The 18,311-nt window shown below is 41.6% G+C and overlaps 3 protein-coding genes and 1 pseudogene across 3 annotated transcripts; 2 read left to right on the top strand and 2 right to left on the bottom strand.

The window, feature by feature from the left end:
* Positions 1-1,045: 1,045 nt before the first annotated feature.
* LOC135611674 (transcription factor bHLH168-like) lies at positions 1,046-2,806 on the top strand. The gene is made up of 3 exons (XM_065107319.1): positions 1,046-1,294; positions 2,083-2,385; positions 2,523-2,806. The coding sequence occupies exons 1-3, from the start codon at positions 1,181-1,183 to the stop codon at positions 2,589-2,591; spliced, it is 486 nt and encodes a 161-aa protein (XP_064963391.1). The 5' UTR covers positions 1,046-1,180; the 3' UTR covers positions 2,592-2,806.
* A 421-nt stretch (positions 2,807-3,227) lies between these two features.
* LOC135613234 (probable 3-ketoacyl-CoA synthase 20) lies at positions 3,228-3,882 on the bottom strand (annotated as a pseudogene).
* A 9,834-nt stretch (positions 3,883-13,716) lies between these two features.
* On the top strand, positions 13,717-15,117 carry LOC135612262 (uncharacterized). The gene is made up of 4 exons (XM_065108340.1): positions 13,717-13,939; positions 14,246-14,403; positions 14,500-14,580; positions 14,747-15,117. The coding sequence occupies exons 1-4, from the start codon at positions 13,867-13,869 to the stop codon at positions 14,879-14,881; spliced, it is 447 nt and encodes a 148-aa protein (XP_064964412.1). The 5' UTR covers positions 13,717-13,866; the 3' UTR covers positions 14,882-15,117.
* A 1,863-nt stretch (positions 15,118-16,980) lies between these two features.
* Positions 16,981-18,311, bottom strand: LOC135612261 (uncharacterized). Its single transcript, XM_065108339.1, has 3 exons — positions 18,171-18,311; positions 17,967-18,084; positions 16,981-17,856 (listed from the first exon to the last, which is right to left on the bottom strand). Exon 3 carries the CDS (start codon positions 17,793-17,795, stop codon positions 17,214-17,216), a length of 582 nt encoding a protein of 193 aa, XP_064964411.1. The 5' UTR covers positions 17,796-17,856; positions 17,967-18,084; positions 18,171-18,311; the 3' UTR covers positions 16,981-17,213.

Genomic DNA, 18,311 nt, shown 5'->3' with positions numbered 1-18,311 from the left:
AGTCGTAGGAAAGGGCCGCACCGGGAGCTAGCGCTCATCTCCATCATCGGCGTCGTCGTCGTCGTCGTCGTCATCAGTACGGGGAGATGACGAGGAGGGCGACGTGGTGGGTTTTGTTGGTGATGAGAGTCAATGGCTTGTTTGGAATTCGGAAGCCAAGTATGCGCACATGGGTTCCATGTTCAAAACCATTGTCCGCCGCTGCTGCTCTCACATCACTCCTCCCTCTCCACCGCTGACTCGGCCGATGACGCCGCTACAGAGTCGAGTCCCAATTGGCTTCCTATCACCAACGAAATTGCGGCTCCTCCGCCGTAGTGGACGAGAAGGAGATCCAGCGGCGGTGGTGCAGTGATGATGGACGAGGAAAGGGTCTGCCGTCGCATCGTTCTGCCACATTAAGACTAGAGATTGTCAGTCATTGAATGCGATCGGAGAGGATGAGACAGTGAGCCGATGCAAGCAGCAAAATGGAGGGTTTGACCGTGGCGACCAGGAATGGTCAGCAGCCGGCGACAAACTTAACGTACATCGTGTGGTGGAAGTGCGGTCGGTGGTCGGCGCCGCTTAATCCGGAGTTCGGCTCGAAACAGCGGTCGTCGGTCGTCGCCACTTAGTTCCCTCCACGTGTACCTTTCAAGATGGGACCCGCGGCAAAAGCACTGGCTCGACCGGCCTCTCTACATGTTTTTGGATATTTACATATTTATTTCGATCAAATCGACGATGATGAAGTGATAAAAAATAAATTAAATATTTCAGAATACGAAAAAGAAAAAGTAAATTAATGCATTTCTAAACGGGGGATGGCACGAATCTGAACGCCGTTCCATCGCTACTGTTCGTGAATCTCAAAGCAGCAGCGTGGGGGCCCGGTTGACTCCGCCAAGTATTGTGGGCGGTCGGAATGCTGCTACGGTTGAGAGGAGCTTCCGGCTTAAATCTGAAGGTGAAAGCGAAGGCGGCAACCGAAGGGAAACGGAGCGTGACGTGCGGCCCCTGTGGCCCTCCTTTGCCCTTTTATATAGAGGATGCTCACCTCGCCATGGCGGAGCACAACATCCTCTTTGACTCCTCCCTCGCTTGGCCTCTTTCGTCTGCTCCTTCGGTGCTTGCTGCGGCTGCTTCTCACTTCTCTTCTTCCTTGTTCGGGTAGTGGTTTTCGTATAACTAGAGAGAGATGGCGAGTAGTGGTGGAACCGAGAAGCTTGAAAGGAAGACGGTGGAGAAGAACAGAAGAATCCACATGAAGAACCTCTGCTCCAAGCTCAGTTCCCTCATCCCCGTGTCCAAGGTACACATAGCTGCTTGATGCTAATCCGAGTCTACTTTTCTTCCATGAATACTGTTTGGGGGACAAGGTATAGAACATGCAGAATCGAGTTGTATCAAACCCAATCTTCAAAAGGGATTACCTAGTCAAGAGACCATGAAATCTTGACTGCAACTTCTTATTGCTTTTTCTGATGCTTGGGATTTTTAGAACACTTGCTGAGAATCTCCTTGCAGCAGTCAAGTTCCAAGAAGTGAGTACTGATTTGGAGATTGATTACCAAGATTTAGTTCTTAGTCTCCATCAGCATCTCTGGAGTCAGTTCCATATTTTTTAAGGTTGCCTTCACCTGTGTAGTCACTGGCTACAAATCTAAGATATGACGACTTGAGCAAGATGTGATATAGCGAAGATTATGCTGCTTAAGGCAACCCGAATCTTTTGTTGGTCTGCACACCTTCAAGAGAGTAAAAGGCTACCCCAAGATGTCATGATTCACGCAGATAGAGTCTTGTTTGGCCCTAGGAAAACTAGTGCAAGAGCACTGAGGACATAGAGTCTTCTCCTTGTTTCATTCCTGCAGCCGACATGGATTCTCTCAGAACCATGCCCGGCAACTGGAAGTAGGAGAACCGCACTTAATTTGCAGAGAGTAACCACATGGGAGCATTGTACTTGTTCCCAAGTTTCTGCCTCCTTTATACGTAATTCTTAGAGATCGTTCTTGGCCTTCGATCTACAACCAAAGATTCTTGGATCATACGGCCTGCTGATTAATCCACTTCTTTTGCGTTCTACTGATGGAACAGAATACAGTGACACAGAAAGATCAGCTGGACCAAGCTTTCGACTACATCAAGGACCTGAAAGAGAGAGTGGACAGGCTGAGGGAGCTCAAGGAAATGAGAAGTCGTGTGATGATAGGCTTCCGACCGGCCCAGGTTGAAGTAAGAAACTTGGATCCTAACTTGGAGGTGATTCTTGTTTGTGGGTCGAGGACAAGATTCATGTTTCACGAGGTCATCAGCGTCCTTGAGGAAGAAGGTGTGGAGGTCATCAATGCCAGTTTCAGCACTGTGGGTGACAGGATCTTCCACTCCATTCATTGTCAGGTAATTATGTTGATTCTTTGGATCTGAATCAACGAACCATCGATCAATTGTTAGCTGAAATTATTCAGTCATATTAATGGTAATCTCCTCGAATAAGAGTCTGCAAATTATCTGATACATGTTTACTGTGTGTGCAGGCCATTAGTACAAGAATTGGTTTAGATCCATCGAGGATAGACCAGAGATTGAAACAATTAGTTCGTTGATGATGCTGCATTCAGGCTTATCCCATAAGAAATTTGTTCCATGAAATAACTTGATTGTGTTTCAGTGAAATCTTTACAAAGCGTAGCAAAAGATCGAGAGATCAGCTGTTGATCTGTGTTTCCCTTCTCCATGCATGAACACAGATGTTTAGAGTGATGTTAAGACATCCATTTCTCTCGTGATTCTATCATGCAAATGCAATATGTCATGACACAAACCACCGTGCATGTTTTTACTGTCAGAAATCTACTGCGAGAATGTTACATGCAACTTTCACTGTGTCGTCATTTCTCCCGCGAAGCTGACCTCACATCTGCGAGGTCAGGTTTCGTCATCCTTGTGCGAGAAGCTGACGACATCGAGACTTCTTTCTATCAAGCCTTGCTATGTTCGAACTGTTTGTGTTGCTTGGAGTCAACATGCACTGGTCAAAGTTGGATATGATTACAGCTGAATGTAATCTGGTATCCGGATATGGCTATTAATATGGTCGATCGATTTCTCCCATCTTCTGTAGGCGCACCGATGCAGACGTAGTAAATGTGTGTGACAGTTGTTGCATGCAGATATAGACTAATTGAGAGATCATAAGCAACACGGCAAACATGCTTCTCTTTTGTGTCTGAGCTCGTGCTTCACGGGACGAGTGGCGCCACCTTCGGCACGTGCACCGGAAACTTGTCGATCTCCTCCGTACATGGATTCTTGTGAACGCCATTGACGGTGTGGAGGGCTCTCCAGACGGCACTGTTGCACTTGAACCCTGACGCGAACGCGATCTGCCACACCCGGTCGCGTCTGCTCATCCGGCCTTTGGCCTCGCAGTAGGATAGCTCGTACCGGAGGGAGCTGCTGGAGGTGTTGCCGAACCTGTGCACCGTCATCCTCGACGGCTCCATGGGGCGTGGAGTAAGTTCGAGGCTCTTCTCGAGCTCGTCCAGCACTGCGTGGCCGCCGGCGTGGATGCAGAAGTGCTCGACCGCCAGCTTGAAGTCGGGGACGTAGCTCCTGATCTTGAGCTTGAGGACGTTCCTCAGGATCATGGCGGCCAGGAAGAGGAGCTGCTCCGGGATGGGGAGGACCAGCGGCCCCAGCGTGGAGATGTTGACCTTCAGGGCGTTGCCGGCGACGCCATGAGTTCCTTGGACAGGGTGATGCCGACCTTGCCCTTCGCGTCCTCCTCCTGCGAGACGCAGGAGTAGCTGCAGTCGCCGCCGCCTTGGTGGGTGCGCATGGTGTGCACCGTCGGTCAGAGCGGCGGTTGGAGACGAGGATGGAGGCACCGCCCATGCGAATATTTATTTTACTTTAAAATAATAAAATCTAAATATAAGGGTCCGCCATCACGCCGATGTTCCTGAACAGCTCGTCGGCGGCGCTGAAAAATGACAGTTTCCGCCGCCTCTCTCGCGGTGGCGTGGCTCGTGTTGATCGGGCTGCACAGTACGGATATGGGGAAGTACGAGGAGTCCCCGATCCCGCAGCATCTTCCGCTGGAAATCCACGGTCTCGTCGGTGAACGTCCTGGCGCTCCTGAATTGATCCATGATCGTGCTGCGAGTGGCCATGCGAACCTGGCTCGGCTTGTAGCAGGAGAAGTCCACCAAATAGACCTAGCGGGGGCGGCTCATGGCGACGAGGTGGGTGGAACCGGTGACAACCCATGGCTGGGTTGGAAGCTCACGGAGGTCGGCTAGCGTCAGCGTCGGCAGGCGAGGAAAGAGTAGGAGAAGCAGTGGACCAAGGCAGAGATAAAGAGCATTAGAGATGGCACGACGGTAGAGGAGCTTCACGTAGTTCGGCTTGACTACTAGCTTTACAAGGTTAGAGAACCTGCGGTCAACAGAAGGCGCAACCTTCTCAGCCACGGCTGCTAACACATAAAGACTTCAAACTAGAAACCAGTGGCAGAAAACTTCCGGACAAATGTATAGAAAGAGAGATGGGACCGAGCACTGTTTAGAGGATACGTATTTGTAGAGGAGGAAGAAATGAGTCGGGGAATAGTATCAAACACATTAGATTCATCGATCTGTTCTATATCTGTTGCATGCATTTGCTGCATACGAGAGATTGCTAGCCAACCATGCTGCTCTTAAACAATGATTTCCCGGCTCCATGTCGTAGCTTTAGCATTAAATGTGGCTCACAATCTTTATTTCTTAGTGCTGAGAAGAGTGGTGATCATCTTTAGTATGTTCTATGTCATCTTCTGTGTCTTCCGGTGCACAGGAAAGCCCAGTTAATGTTTCTAACTCTCTGCTAACGCACAGTCTTCAAGCAGGATACTTTTTATCTCGTCATAACCGGCATAAGCTGTGAAAGGTGATGTTTCTTAGCATTTCCAGTAAACAATAGATTTCAGACAAGTTCGTACTTCGCGATTTACGGGTGTTAGAGAGATCGTGATGGAATGGACTGAGCTGACGAGTGTTCTTCCAGGAAAGCATGCCTCATTGAGCATTAGAAATAGCAAGAGCACATGATGCTGTAAGATCACTACCAACTACATATCACTGTGAACCCTTCGAAGGATGACAAACCCTAGCAGAAAACACAGGAGGAGTAAATGACTTCTCCATCTTCATTCAGGCGATGCAAAATCACATGATACATGTTCTCCATTTGGGGTGGGGGTGCAATATCGAGTGGGTGGCGAAGATGCATGACCTATATAGCACTGCAGCAGCAGCAGTCATGGCCACGGCTGAGGCTCATCAAACGTATTACCTCGTGTTGGGTCCAGCCCGGCTTGGACAAATTTGGGCCATCAGCCCAAATCAAATAAATCAAGAGAGAAAGGGTAAAATTGAGTGAGCGTGCAGCGGCGGCGTGCAGAGAAATAGAGAGAGAAAGATTAGGTTTCTAAGTTTTCTGCTTGACGATCGGTGGCCAAACGTTGTTAGTTTCGGCCCAAATTTTATGTGGAGAATCCTTGCAGCAAACTCTACAATCCTAACGGTGTTGATCTACAGTTTACCCTCTCTAAGGCACTTTCCTACGATATCCACTTCGTGAGATCTAGAATTCTCTTTTGAGGAGATCCATCCTACGTGATGAAGATATGCTATTCTTGAGCCAAGATCTATGATCTTGATGTTATTCTGATCCTCTAGTTATTCTAGAGAAGACCTACTGTAAACCTGTTATCATTATTATTGATAGTGGAAGTTTGAGGTGGACCGCGGTCCCGTGATTTTTCCCACGTTGGGTTTTCCACGTTAAAAAGATTTGGTCTCACTGTGTGATTGATTTATTGCTCTATTGTTTATGCTGTGCTGATTGATATTAGCATTTTGATATCAAGTTGATATTTTGATGAGGAACCTATTTTGATACACAAAGAGGGAAAATAATTATTCCGCATTAACATATTTCTTCCCAACAAGTGGTATCAGAGCACCAGGTTGTTTGGTGCTAGTTTTCTTGTGTGATTGAAATGGAGTCAGATGGTATGATTAAATTGAACCCATCAAATTATTCCACTTGGAGGCGTCTGATGGAAGATTTGCTCTATTGCAAAGATTTATATAATCCTATCAAGGTTAAAGATAAACCTTCTACTATGGACGATGAAGAATGAGAAGTTCAACATAGAAAAGCTATTGCCTATATTAGAAGATGGATGAATATAAACTTGCATGAGCATATTTCAGATGAAATCAGAGCTGATGTTGTTTGGCAAAGGTTAGAAAATCTCTTTGCGAAAAAGACAGTGGGAAATAGAATTTCTCTCCTCAGAAGGCTTGTAAATTTGAAGTATAAAGATGGTGGTGGTAACATTGTTGAGCACATAAGCCTATTTCAGAGTCTTGCAAACAAGTTGGTTGCTATGAAAATGAATATAGATGATGAGATGCAGGGATTATTACTTCTTAGCTCTTTACCAGAAAGTTGGGAAACGTATGTGGTGACTATTTGTAACTCCACGCCAGAGGGGACTCTAACCATAGATATGGTTAAAGATAGTTTGCTAAATGAAGATGCAAGAAGGAAAGAACAGAGTGAATCTTCTTCTGGTGTATTTGTTACTGAAAAACAAGAAAGACGTGGAAGAAGTCATAGCAGAAATCCATATGGTTATAGAGGAAGATCCAAGTCTAGAAGAGATATCAAATGTTTTCACTATAATAGGCCAGGTCACATGAAGAAAGAGTGTAGGTTTTGGAAGCGAGAACAGAATGAAATGAAGAAAAATGAAAAAGAGACCAATACAGTTGCTGCTGAAGGTAATATCACTATTGTTTGTGATGAAGGTTGTGTCAGTCTTGTAGCTCAGGACAGTAACTGGGTAATTGACTCTGGTGCTTCATTTCATGTTACTTCTCATGGTGATTTCTTTAGATCTTACACTATTGGTGATTTTGGTAATGTTAGAATGGGAAACAATGGTACATCTAAGATTATGGGTATTGGAGATATTGGTAATAGGCCAGGTCACATGAAGAAAGAGTGTAGGTTTTGGAAGCGAGAACAGAATGAAATGAAGAAAAATGAAAAAGAGACCAATACAGTTGCTGCTGAAGGTAATATCACTATTGTTTGTGATGAAGGTTGTGTCAGTCTTGTAGCTCAGGACAGTAACTGGGTAATTGACTCTGGTGCTTCATTTCATGTTACTTCTCATGGTGATTTCTTTAAATCTTACACTGTTGGTGATTTTGGTAATGTTAGAATGGGAAACAATGGTACATCTAAGATTGTGGGTATTGGAGATATTTGCTTGGAGACCAGTATTGGGAGCAAATTAATACTCAAAGATGTAAGGCATGTTCCAGATATTCGTCTTAACTTGATATCTACAGGTAGACTTGATGATGAGGGCTTTGCACATTATTTTGGTGAAAGTAAATGGAAACTCACTAAAGGTTCTCTAATTGTGGCAAAAGGAAAGAAGATTAACTCTTTTTATATCATGGAAGCTAAGCTACACAAAGGAGAGATTAATGCAATTCGAAAAGGTGAAAGTATAGATCTTTGGCATAAGAGGCTTGGACATATCAACGAGAAGGGACTTCAAACTCTTGCTAGAAAGCAGTTCTTACCAGAGTTGCAAGGTACATCTCTTAAATCTTGTGATCATTGCTTAGCTGGAAAAACACATAGAGTTGCATTTCAGACATATCCATCATCTAGAAGATCTGATGTTATTGATTTAGTTCATACTGATGTCTGTACTATGCAAACTAGAACTCTTGGAGGTGCTCTTTATTTTGTTACTTTTATTGATGACAATTCTAGAAAAGTTTGGGCTTTTGCTTTGAAATCTAAAGATCAGGTACTCGATGCTTTCAAGGAGTTTCATGTCAATGTTGAAAGAGAAACTGATAGAAAGCTAAAGTGTGTTCGATCAGATAATGGTGGCGAGTACAGGGGTCCTTTTGAGAATTATTGCAGGTTCCATGGTATCAGGCTTGAGAAAACAGTTCCTAAAACTCCTCAGCAGAACGGTGTGACAAAAAGGATGAACATAACCATTGAAGAAAGGATTAGGTGTATGCTTTCTCACGCCAAGTTACCGAAGTCATTTTGGGGGGAGGCTATGAGAACTACAGTTGACCTGATAAATCTTTCTCTATCAGTTCCTCTGCAAGATGATGTTCCAGAGAGAGTATGGAGAGGAAAAAATATATCTTATAATCATTTGAGAGTCTTTGGGTGTAAAGCATTTGTTCATATTCCTAAAGATGAGAGGTCCAAGCTTGATAATAAGGCAAAAGCATGTATCTTCTTGGGATATGGTCATGAAGAGTTTGGGTACAGATTATGGGATCCAGTGAACAAGAAGATTATTAGAAGCAGAGATGTTGTGTTTCTTGAAGACCAATTGTTTGATGATGGTGATAATGTTGAGAAGCCAGAAACCTCTGTTTATATTCCTTGGAGTTTGGGTCCAGTTCCTTCACCTGTAGTTCATGATGATCATGGGGGAGATGAACAAGAAGATTGTGGTGAGAATACTAGTGATGACACACCTACAGTTGATGATTCTGAACCAACTGAACAGCTACCTCCACCACCAATTAAGATTTCATTGAGAAGATCCACTAGAGAGCGACAATCCTCTACCAGATATCCTCCATATGAGTATGTTATGCTTACTGACGGGGGAGAGCCAAAAACTTACCAAGAAGCTATTCTACATGAGAATAAGAGTGAATGGGTTAAAGCCATGCAAGAAGAGATGAGATCCTTGCTTGAGAACCACACCTATGACTTGGTAAAGCTGCCGAAAGAGAAGAAAGCTCTCAAGAATAAGTGGGTTTATAAATTGAAGACTGAAAATAATAGCTCACAACAAAGATACAAGGCACGACTAGTTGTGAAAGGATTCAGTCAGAAGAAAGGTATTGACTTTGAAGAAATATTTTCTCCGGTTGTAAAAATGTCCTCTATCCGAGTTGTTCTTGGTTTGACTGCCCGCTTGAATTTAGAAGTTGAGCAACTTGATGTAAAAATAACATTTCTTCATGGTGACTTAGAAGAAGAAATTTACATGGAGCAACCAGAAGGTTTCAAAGTCAAGAGAAAAGAAAATCTGGTATGTAAGCTTAGGAAAAGCTTATATGGACTCAAACAGGCACCTAGACAGTGGTACAAGAAGTTTGATTCCTTTATGATAAGCCAAGGGTATGATAGAACCACATCTGATCATTGTGTGTTTATGAAGAAATTTTCAGATGATGATTTTATTATTTTACTGCTATATGTTGATGATATGCTGATTGTTGGCCATGATGTTGGAAAAATTGGAAAGCTTAAAAGAGAGCTAAGTAAGTCTTTTGCCATGAAAGACTTAGGATCGGTGAAACAAATACTTGGCATGAAGATTATTCGTGATAGGAAGAAAATGAAGATTTGGCTATCTCAGGATACTTACATTGAAAAGGTTCTTGAAAGATTCAATATGAGTAAAGCCAAAGCAGTTTGTTTTCCACTTGCAGGTCATTTCAAACTGAGTTCGAAACAATATCCTACAAGTGAGAAAGAAAAAGAAGAAATGTCCAAAGTGCCTTACTCATCTACAGTAGGCAGTTTGATGTATGCTATGGTTTGTACTAGGCCAGATATAGCTCATGCAGTTGGAGTTGTCAGCCGATTTCTCTCTAATCCTGGAAAGGAACATTGGGCAGCAGTGAAATGGATATTAAGATATCTAAGAGGTACTTCCAGGTTGTGTTTATGTTTTGGCAGTGATGAACCTGTGTTAGAAGGCTACACAGATGCAGACATGGCAGGTGATACTGATTCCAGGAAGTCCACTTCAGGATTCTTGATGACATTTGTAGGAGGAGCAGTCTCTTGGCAGTCTAAGTTATAGAAGTGTGTTGCTCTATCAACCACAGAAGCAGAATACATAGCAGTTACTGAAGCCTGTAAGGAAACTTTATGGATGAAAAAGTTTCTACAGGAATTGGGCTTGAAACAGGAAGTATATACTGTTTACTGTGATAGTCAGAGCGCCATTCACCTCTCCAAGAATTCAACATACCATTCTAGATCCAAGCATATTGATGTGAGATATCACTGGATTCGTGATGTGCTTGAGATGAAAGAATTACAGTTGGAAAAGGTGCATATCAATGATAATGGTTCAGATATGTTGACAAAGTCTTTGCCTAAGGAGAAGCTTGAAGCATGTAGGCGAAGAGCGGGCTTGGTACAGCCCACCATATGAGCTGGAGGGGGAGAATTGTTGGGTCCAGCCCATATGTGGGCTTGGACAAATTTGGGCCTGGCAAAATTGAGTGAGCGTGCAGCGTGCACAGTGAGCGTGCGGCGGCGTGCAGAGAAATAGAGAGAGAAAGATTAGGTTTCTAAGTTTTCTGCTTGACGATCGGTGGCCAAACGTTGTTAGTTTCGGCCCAAATTTTATGTGGAGAATCCTTGCAGCAAACTCTACAATCCTAACGGTGTTGATCTACAGTTTACCCTCTCTAAGGTACTTTCCTACGATATCCACTTCGTGAGATCTAGAATTCTCTTTTGAGGAGATCCATCCTACGTGATGAAGATATGCTATTCTTGAGCCAAGATCTATGATCTTGATGTTATTCTGATCCTCTAGTTATTCTAGAGAAGACCTACTATAAACCTGTTATCATTATTATTGATAGTGGAAGTTTGAGGTGGACTGCGGTCCCGTGGTTTTTCCCATATTGGATTTTCCACGTTAAAAAGATTTGGTCTCACTGTGTGATTGATTTATTGCTCTATTGTTTATGCTGTGCTGATTGATATTAGCATTTTGATATCAAGTTGATATTTTGATAAGAAACCTATCTTGATATACAAAGAGAGAAGAATTATTTCGCATTAACAGGTTTATTCCCAACACCTCGGTGGTTGAAACGATGAGAAGGCCCTCACTAGGTTTCTTGGCTCCGTCCATCCTTCGCCTTGGACGTGTGAGACGACACCAACAACATCAACAAGCACTGTGCATTCTCGTGTGAGAAACCCTCTTTGACATTGAGAAGTTTTCTCCCTTGTTAGACATACTTTCGATATAGATTTTATAGGAATTGCACGAAGCATGATCAAGATGAGAAACCCTCTTTGACTTTGAGAAATCTTCTCCCTCGATCGCATCGTTCGACGAGTTCAGATAGAAGCTTTTTGTACTTTGACTCCTCGATCACACCCCCTCGTGGGTAGACATCTTCCTCAATCCCTAATGCATCATCAATCAAAATATAGATCAAGTTGACGGCCAAAATTATCATTATTACTTCCGAAACTCCTCATCCTACACTAGTTTATCTTTGTTTGTATTAGTCAAATTAACTTTATGATTCTTGTATTCAACTTAGACGATGATTTAGATGAAGATTAGTAGTGAGATAAATAGATTTAAAGCATCTTCATAATTTTTTTTCTCTTTTAGGATATTTTTATTTGGGATTTGTATTCCAAAGGTCAGCCATATCTATGAGGTTAGCCAATTGAGGCTGACGCTTGGACGTGAGCTTGGGTAATTGAATAAGGGTGGGATTCAAAGCCCGAAACACACCCATCTCGAATAATTTATAGTAATTTTATAAACCTACTCATCCAGTAAATGTTCTCATTGGATTGAAGAGAAAATACAGCTTAGGAAGTTAGAAATGTCAAGACATATATGTTTTATATATGTTGATGGAAGAAGTCATTGAAATTTTGGTTAATCTGATATGATCTGGATAGGATTATTCGAGGTGGAAACACTAACTCTTAAGGTGTTACCTGTACGAAGATCAAAGTCGAAAGATGTTTTTCGACCTGATTTCTTTGACGCCCAAGTTAGTTAACTGAGATATATAAGTGTGGGTATGAGTGATAAAAAAAGATAACATCTTTTTATTTTATTGAAGATGAACTTTTATATATGATTGTAAAGAGATAGAATATTCTATGAAATATTTAGCGGGGAGACAACCTTTAATCGCCTCCAATAGTCTCTCCTTGTTTTATTCTCTTGTCCATCCGACGACAAGAGGGGCAATCCATAATCATTTATTTTGAACTCTTGCTCATGTTGATAGATAAGTGAAGGGTGACATCCATTCTCTCATTTCACCTGGACACCATAGTCACATTTCAAATGAGAATTAAATAGTATGTATACATATATGTATGTATATATATATATATATATATATATATATATATGTATATATATATATATATATATAAAATATATATACATACATATATACATATATATATAATATATATACATACATATATACATATATATATATATAATATGCATATATATATATATATTAAATTTTATCAAATTTTGTGATGCCGAAGGATGATAATATATATTTTTTGAGGCCCTTCGGCTTCGAGTATTAGTTAGTTTGATTTATAAGGATCTTATCATATCATCTTAAAATCTTAAAATCTTCGAAACAAATTTCACTTCGTGACTTTGCAAACCAAAAAAAAATAAAAATTCCCATTGCTAGGTGCCATCAAAATTTGACCCATTGATTGAATTGAATCTTGGAATCCCGATCGAGGCCAACAGAAGAAAAACCAACGACTTATTGTCTTCTTTCACTCGTTTTCTATATAAAATATAAAAAAATATTGGATAAATTTCTTAAAAAAGTCTCTTGTTTTAAGAAATTCTTAAAGAATATCCTCCATTTTACAAATTATCATAAATAGCTTTTTCTTTTCTAAGATATAATTTTATTCTATCTTTATCACACCAACCACTGTATCCTCTACCCAATTGCATTCATTTTCATCTTTCGCTTTACTACTTTTATCTCCATAGCTTGTTACTGATGATTCCTATAAATTCTTCTTTACTCTTTTTGATCATCATCATGTACATGAGGATCGAGAAAAGAAGTCCCGACGTCCTCTTCACGAATGACACTACTGTATCAAGATGAGATTGGTCATGTCGTCGGAGAGCGAAGGGAAGACGAGAATGGTAATACTAAGTTAATGGGCCGAGAGTCATGAGCAAAAATAAAAAAAAAAATGAGGAGGCTATGTAAAGATTTATAAAAAAATAAATGTCTTTTTCAAGAATTTACCCAAAAGTAATTATATTGTATCATCGAGCCGCGTTCCAAATGTTAACACACGCGTTCGTCACCGAGTCAAACAAACGCGTGAGAAGAAATAAATAAAAAATAATAATAATAATAACAAGAAAGAAAAATTCGAGTAAAATCCCGAAGCCGCGTCGCCGACTACTTTTCTTCGGCCCCACGATCTTTGCTTTCGGTCTTCCTGGGTCCCACCCGCTCTCACCAATCCCAACACGGAAAGGCAGTCGGGTCAGAAGTAGACGGGTCCCGTCCGTGTTCGCTCGACTCACGCCACGTGCCCGTCAAAACGAGACGTCGCTCCTCCACTTAATTACCAGTCAAAATTGCATTACGTGTTACTAATTTAAATGTTTATTTTTGTAACGAGAGTTAAATATTGATAACAATATCAATATTGGTTAACCACAAAATTTGCCAAAAGGGTATTAACCATATCTCAATTATTATTTACGAATATATGTGTAATGTTAAAGAAATCTTATATTACTAATATTGCACCCCCAAAAACAGTACTATTTGACCGATCATTTTCAACAGTCAAATCTCATCAGCTACCACCTCTTCATCCCAGGCTTACAAGAGAGGCTCTCTTCTCTGGGTTTGCCTTCTACCTTCATCACACTACACAGAGGGTCTTTCTTCCTTGCTTCCCCACCCCACTTCTTGCCTGCTTCTACACTCTCCTGATCGCCTTAAAGCCAGTGGTGAAGCTATCATGGATTGCTTGCCAGCCGAGCAGATATCTGAGTTCCAAGAGGCCTTCTGCCTCTTTGATAAAGATGGAGATGGTTTGTTCTTCTTCTTCTCCTCCTCCTCTCCACATTTCCAGATGGTTCTTATATATATATATATATTTGTTTGGTTGTGTTTCCTTGCCTCTCGGCTATTCCTGTTTGATCTTTTGTCCTCTTTCTTAGGAAAGTTCATGTTATCATGGATTGCTTCAATTAGCTTCATTGCGACTTCTCTTTTGGTTCTTATAGTCGTATAGTTTTATGGTTCTATGTCAACATAAAATGATGAGTTTTCAACTGAGAAGTAAATTTCTTAGGAAGTAAAATTACCTCTTCTCGCTAACATGCTGGTAATGATAGGCTGCATCACACTGCAAGAACTTGCCACTGTCATCCGATCGCTGGGTCAGGACCCGAGTGAAGACGAGCTGAAATGCATGATCAAGGAGGTTGACATCAATGGCAATGGCACCATAGAATTTGCGGAGTTCCTGAATTTAATGGCCAGAAAAATGAAGGTATAATACAAGCAAGCATCCAATCTTACAAGTATACGTAACCTAATTTTATGACCTTTATCAATTCAGGAACAACATTTGATTTTGGTGTTGCAGGAGACGGATACCGAGGAGGAACTAAGGGAAGCCTTCAAAGTGTTTGACAAAGACGAAAATGGATTCATATCAGCCGGCGAGGTAAGTGTTGGATATTGAGAAAGACTTGTGCTTGGTTTTTGAACAGCATGAAGGCTTCACGTTATGGTCCTCTCTCCTTATATTATGTCTACCTTAATCCACTACGAAGAACACAAACGAGTCTAACTCGGTCGTGAAATGGACCTTTTAATTTGGTGGCATGCAGCTGAGGAATGTGATGATGAATCTTGGGGAGAAAATGACAGATGAAGAGGTTCTCCAAATGATCAAGGAAGCCGATACCGATGGCGATGGCCAGGTGAACTTTGAGGAGTTCTCGCGGATGATGACGGCGGCCTGAACTCGATGATCTCTCTACGGCATCAAGACCTCATGCAATGTTTTATTTTTTTTTTTATTCCTGTGCAAAATCTTCTTTTGTTTATTTTGCTCTACGGTATTGCGAATCTTCTTATTATATGCTACCGCAATGTATCAAACATGTAAACTAATTCCCCTGCTCTGTCTCTATGTTAGAGATCTATAATTTTAATATACAACACTGAAAGATTAGTAGTACCTCCATGTATTTGTTTACAGTTTATGCTTTATAATTACAACAAGAGACTGATGAAGAAAGGCAAAATGCTTTGGTGTTCATGTGAAAGTTCATGCTTGGGTTTACATCCAGCAGGAGTCTCTCTTTGACATACTTGTGGCAACATATTTAGAATTGATCCATTGCATGAATGCTTTTGCTACAACTATAAACTAGCAAACAAAGTTCCCAATTTTATGGTGTGCCTGTCAAACCATAGTGTAATTTTGAGAAATGCTATGAAGAGTAGTTTCTACAAGTCATATGAGGTGGTACATAAGTGACAAAAAATACATAGTTTGGAAAATGTATAAAGCTTAGGCTCATAAAATTGAAGCCTTTTGCATCATAAATCAGACATCAACCTTCTCAATTGTTTGATATAAAACTAATGCTGAATGAATATTTGGCTCACATCCATCCCATTAACCTTACTATGCATTTCCATTTAGTTGCCATTGTACAAGCACAAGAACACTAGCACATGGTACTTCCCACAATCATCTTACCAATGGATATATAGTACTGAGAAAGCTCAACTATCAAAAACATCCCTTTGTGTTTGGTAAGTTTTTTCTTCCTTTTTTGCCCATATCAATGAACACAACATCCTTTCATCCACATTATCTGCACAGATAGACTTTGAAAATAACTAGTGATAAGGGACGGTACTACTGTTCTGATACTATCCTTGGTAGAAATTTAAGGAGAAATGGTTAGCAAGAACAACACAAATTTTAACAGGAAATGCTGATGCAGTAGACAACAGTATGTAAACTGAAATTGCAAGATTACACAGAACAAGCTACTCAAGTAAGGCCTATGTACTTAATCAGACATTCAAGTCTTATAACTACTCCTTGACTGCCTATTACAAAGAAAACAAAATCCATGATAAACTACTTTACAAAGAAACTACACGAGGAATGCACCCCAGAAACAAAGAGCACAATTTCTGATCTTTGAACCGACAATAGGTGTGCCCATATTTCAGCTTATGATGTCATCACCAACATGCTCCTGTTTCATAATAGCAGAATTTATCAAGTTAGTGGATGCTGCACCACTCGAATAATGGAGAGTGCAAAAAATAGGAACTACTACTACTACCAAGGACTCTAGTTCTACCTTGATGAGACTGGCAAGTTCATCTGCCTCCTGCACACCATCGGCAGCACCCGTTGATGACATGTTTAACCAACCCAACTAGAACTTGTTTGACAAACTCAGGATTAAGCTTTGAGGGAACTACCTGATGTTATATCGACACATGATAAAGAGAGAAGCTGATTGAGCTGAACACAGACGGACATTCTAGTGACACTAAAAATTTGACAAACAACTACGACCTACATGCTCAGAGATAAGCTAACAGCAGAGTGTAAATCATCATCAGAAGTCCTCCCCCCAACTTGCTCTTTCAAAAACCAGGAAGCGGGAAGAGGAACTTCGATGAACTAGTGAAGCACTAATTCTGATATTAGTTGAAGAACAACATCAAAGAGGAAAAATAAGAAAGCTTGATTCGACATGGTGAACAAAAAGCAAAACATGCTCGGTTAATGAAGATTGTATGATGAAAGATGCAGATAAAAGACATGCTCTAGGGCTCTACTGTATGAGCAGTCATGATCATGCAACTTTTTACTAAATCTACAGAATCTACTAGGCACCTACAAGGATACCATTCTGAACATGGAACTTATAATTTGAATACAAACGATAAGTACCGAACTAGTTGACTCTTAAGGGAGAAATGGAAAGGGGGTGTCAGCTAACTCCAAATATGAAGACTAATCCATCAAGAACCAACAAACTGTTTGGCATACTTGGTGCATTATTAGCTTCACGATGTACGTACGTACTACTGAAGTCTCCATCATCTTACTCCTTCCAAGCCTTTGCAAATTCTTTCCTTCACATACACTTCCATTTCTTCGAACAAGCTAACCCCTCACCCACCAAGGTTAAAGAATGAGGCGTCCCTATAAGTTCTCATGATTCCAACTAGTGATTCAGCACTGGCTATACAGAGATAAAGCCTAAAACCAACGAAAATACAACTATGTACAGAACCCAAATGCCTCCAGTCCCATCAGTCATCAGCAATATCCAAGTGGAGAATCCGTCTCAAATTCTCAGTGGCGGTGGCTGTGGCGGTGTAGGGAAGAGTATCTTTGGCAGAAGAGGTTGACTCCCTGGTGGGAGAACATGGGGCTGACTTCGATATAGATCGGAGAGAAACCTCTGGTTTAGGAATGGGCAGCTCAAAGGAGACGCTCCGTTTCTGGCGAAGGGAAAATCTAGGAATTGGCAAAGAACTCGGGGGTGGTGAGTTCGAGTAGGCAGGCCCTGCCCATAGCTCAGAGTAGGAGCAATCACCATTAAAAGTAGCTCCTTTAGGAGAAGGTGGAGGGTTTATAGGAATGGGCTTGCTCCTCCTACTTCGTTTAGGTGGCTCCAGGTAGAAGCAAGGAGATTTGGGTGCGGGATGGTTGTTGAATGAAGAAACTCTTGAAGGAGGTGAGCATAGAATATCAGTGCCGGATTCAAAGGACCGGCAGTTAATCCCTCTGAAGGCTCTCGAGGGAGCAGAGCCGAATCGATCGGACAACTGCGACCTGCTTCTGCCGAAGCATTGATTCCGATGCTGAGAAACCACAACCAATGTCTCCATCTGAGGAGGAAGAAACCTTGGGAAGCAAAGTTGGTCACTTTGTGATCAATCACGGCAGAACCTAACAAATAAAGAAAATAGGCAATGAGCACATGACAGTGGATCCAATCCATTATGAAAGCACTAACTCTGAGTTCGACAACATCAGAATCTAGGGATCCGAAGCTGCACCTTGCGAGATCAAGCTTCTTGAGGCCACACCACGTCGATCGAAGAGCTTAAACTACAGAAGCAGCACACGAGTGCACCTTTTACGCCGCTTCTCTAACAAATCCCAACGAAACGCACCCTAAAACGGCAGATCGAGCGTCAAGGAAATCAGATGACTAACAACAAATCGATACGAAAACCAAAGAGACAACCAAAACAACTCACCCACTGACAGAAAGTAAGAAGCACAGCTGAGTAAGACAGGAAGTGTCCGATCCCACTTGCTACCAGATTCCCATTCCCATGCCTGAGATTTCGAAAAATAAACCCAAAATTTTCGATCGACGACGGGACAGAATGGACCAG

Source organism: Musa acuminata, chromosome BXJ2-5, assembly GCF_036884655.1.
Source record: "Musa acuminata AAA Group cultivar baxijiao chromosome BXJ2-5, Cavendish_Baxijiao_AAA, whole genome shotgun sequence".
Classification (NCBI taxonomy): domain Eukaryota; kingdom Viridiplantae; phylum Streptophyta; class Magnoliopsida; order Zingiberales; family Musaceae; genus Musa; species Musa acuminata.
This window is presented reverse-complemented; position numbering and strand designations above follow the sequence as displayed.

Bases quoted from the DNA above. Each gene is read 5' to 3' on its own strand.
- LOC135611674 (XM_065107319.1), top strand. From the start codon at position 1,181: ATGGCGAGTAGTGGTGGAACCGAGAAGCTTGAAAGGAAGACGGTGGAG. The intron at 1,295-2,082 runs GTACACATAGCT...CTGATGGAACAG, and splicing joins CCCTCATCCCCGTGTCCAAG to AATACAGTGACACAGAAAGA. The intron at 2,386-2,522 runs GTAATTATGTTG...CTGTGTGTGCAG, and splicing joins TCCACTCCATTCATTGTCAG to GCCATTAGTACAAGAATTGG.
- LOC135612262 (XM_065108340.1), top strand. From the start codon at position 13,867: ATGGATTGCTTGCCAGCCGAGCAGATATCTGAGTTCCAAGAGGCCTTC. The intron at 13,940-14,245 runs GTTTGTTCTTCT...TGGTAATGATAG, and splicing joins CTTTGATAAAGATGGAGATG to GCTGCATCACACTGCAAGAA. The intron at 14,581-14,746 runs GTAAGTGTTGGA...GGTGGCATGCAG, and splicing joins GATTCATATCAGCCGGCGAG to CTGAGGAATGTGATGATGAA.
- LOC135612261 (XM_065108339.1), bottom strand. From the start codon at position 17,795: ATGGAGACATTGGTTGTGGTTTCTCAGCATCGGAATCAATGCTTCGGC.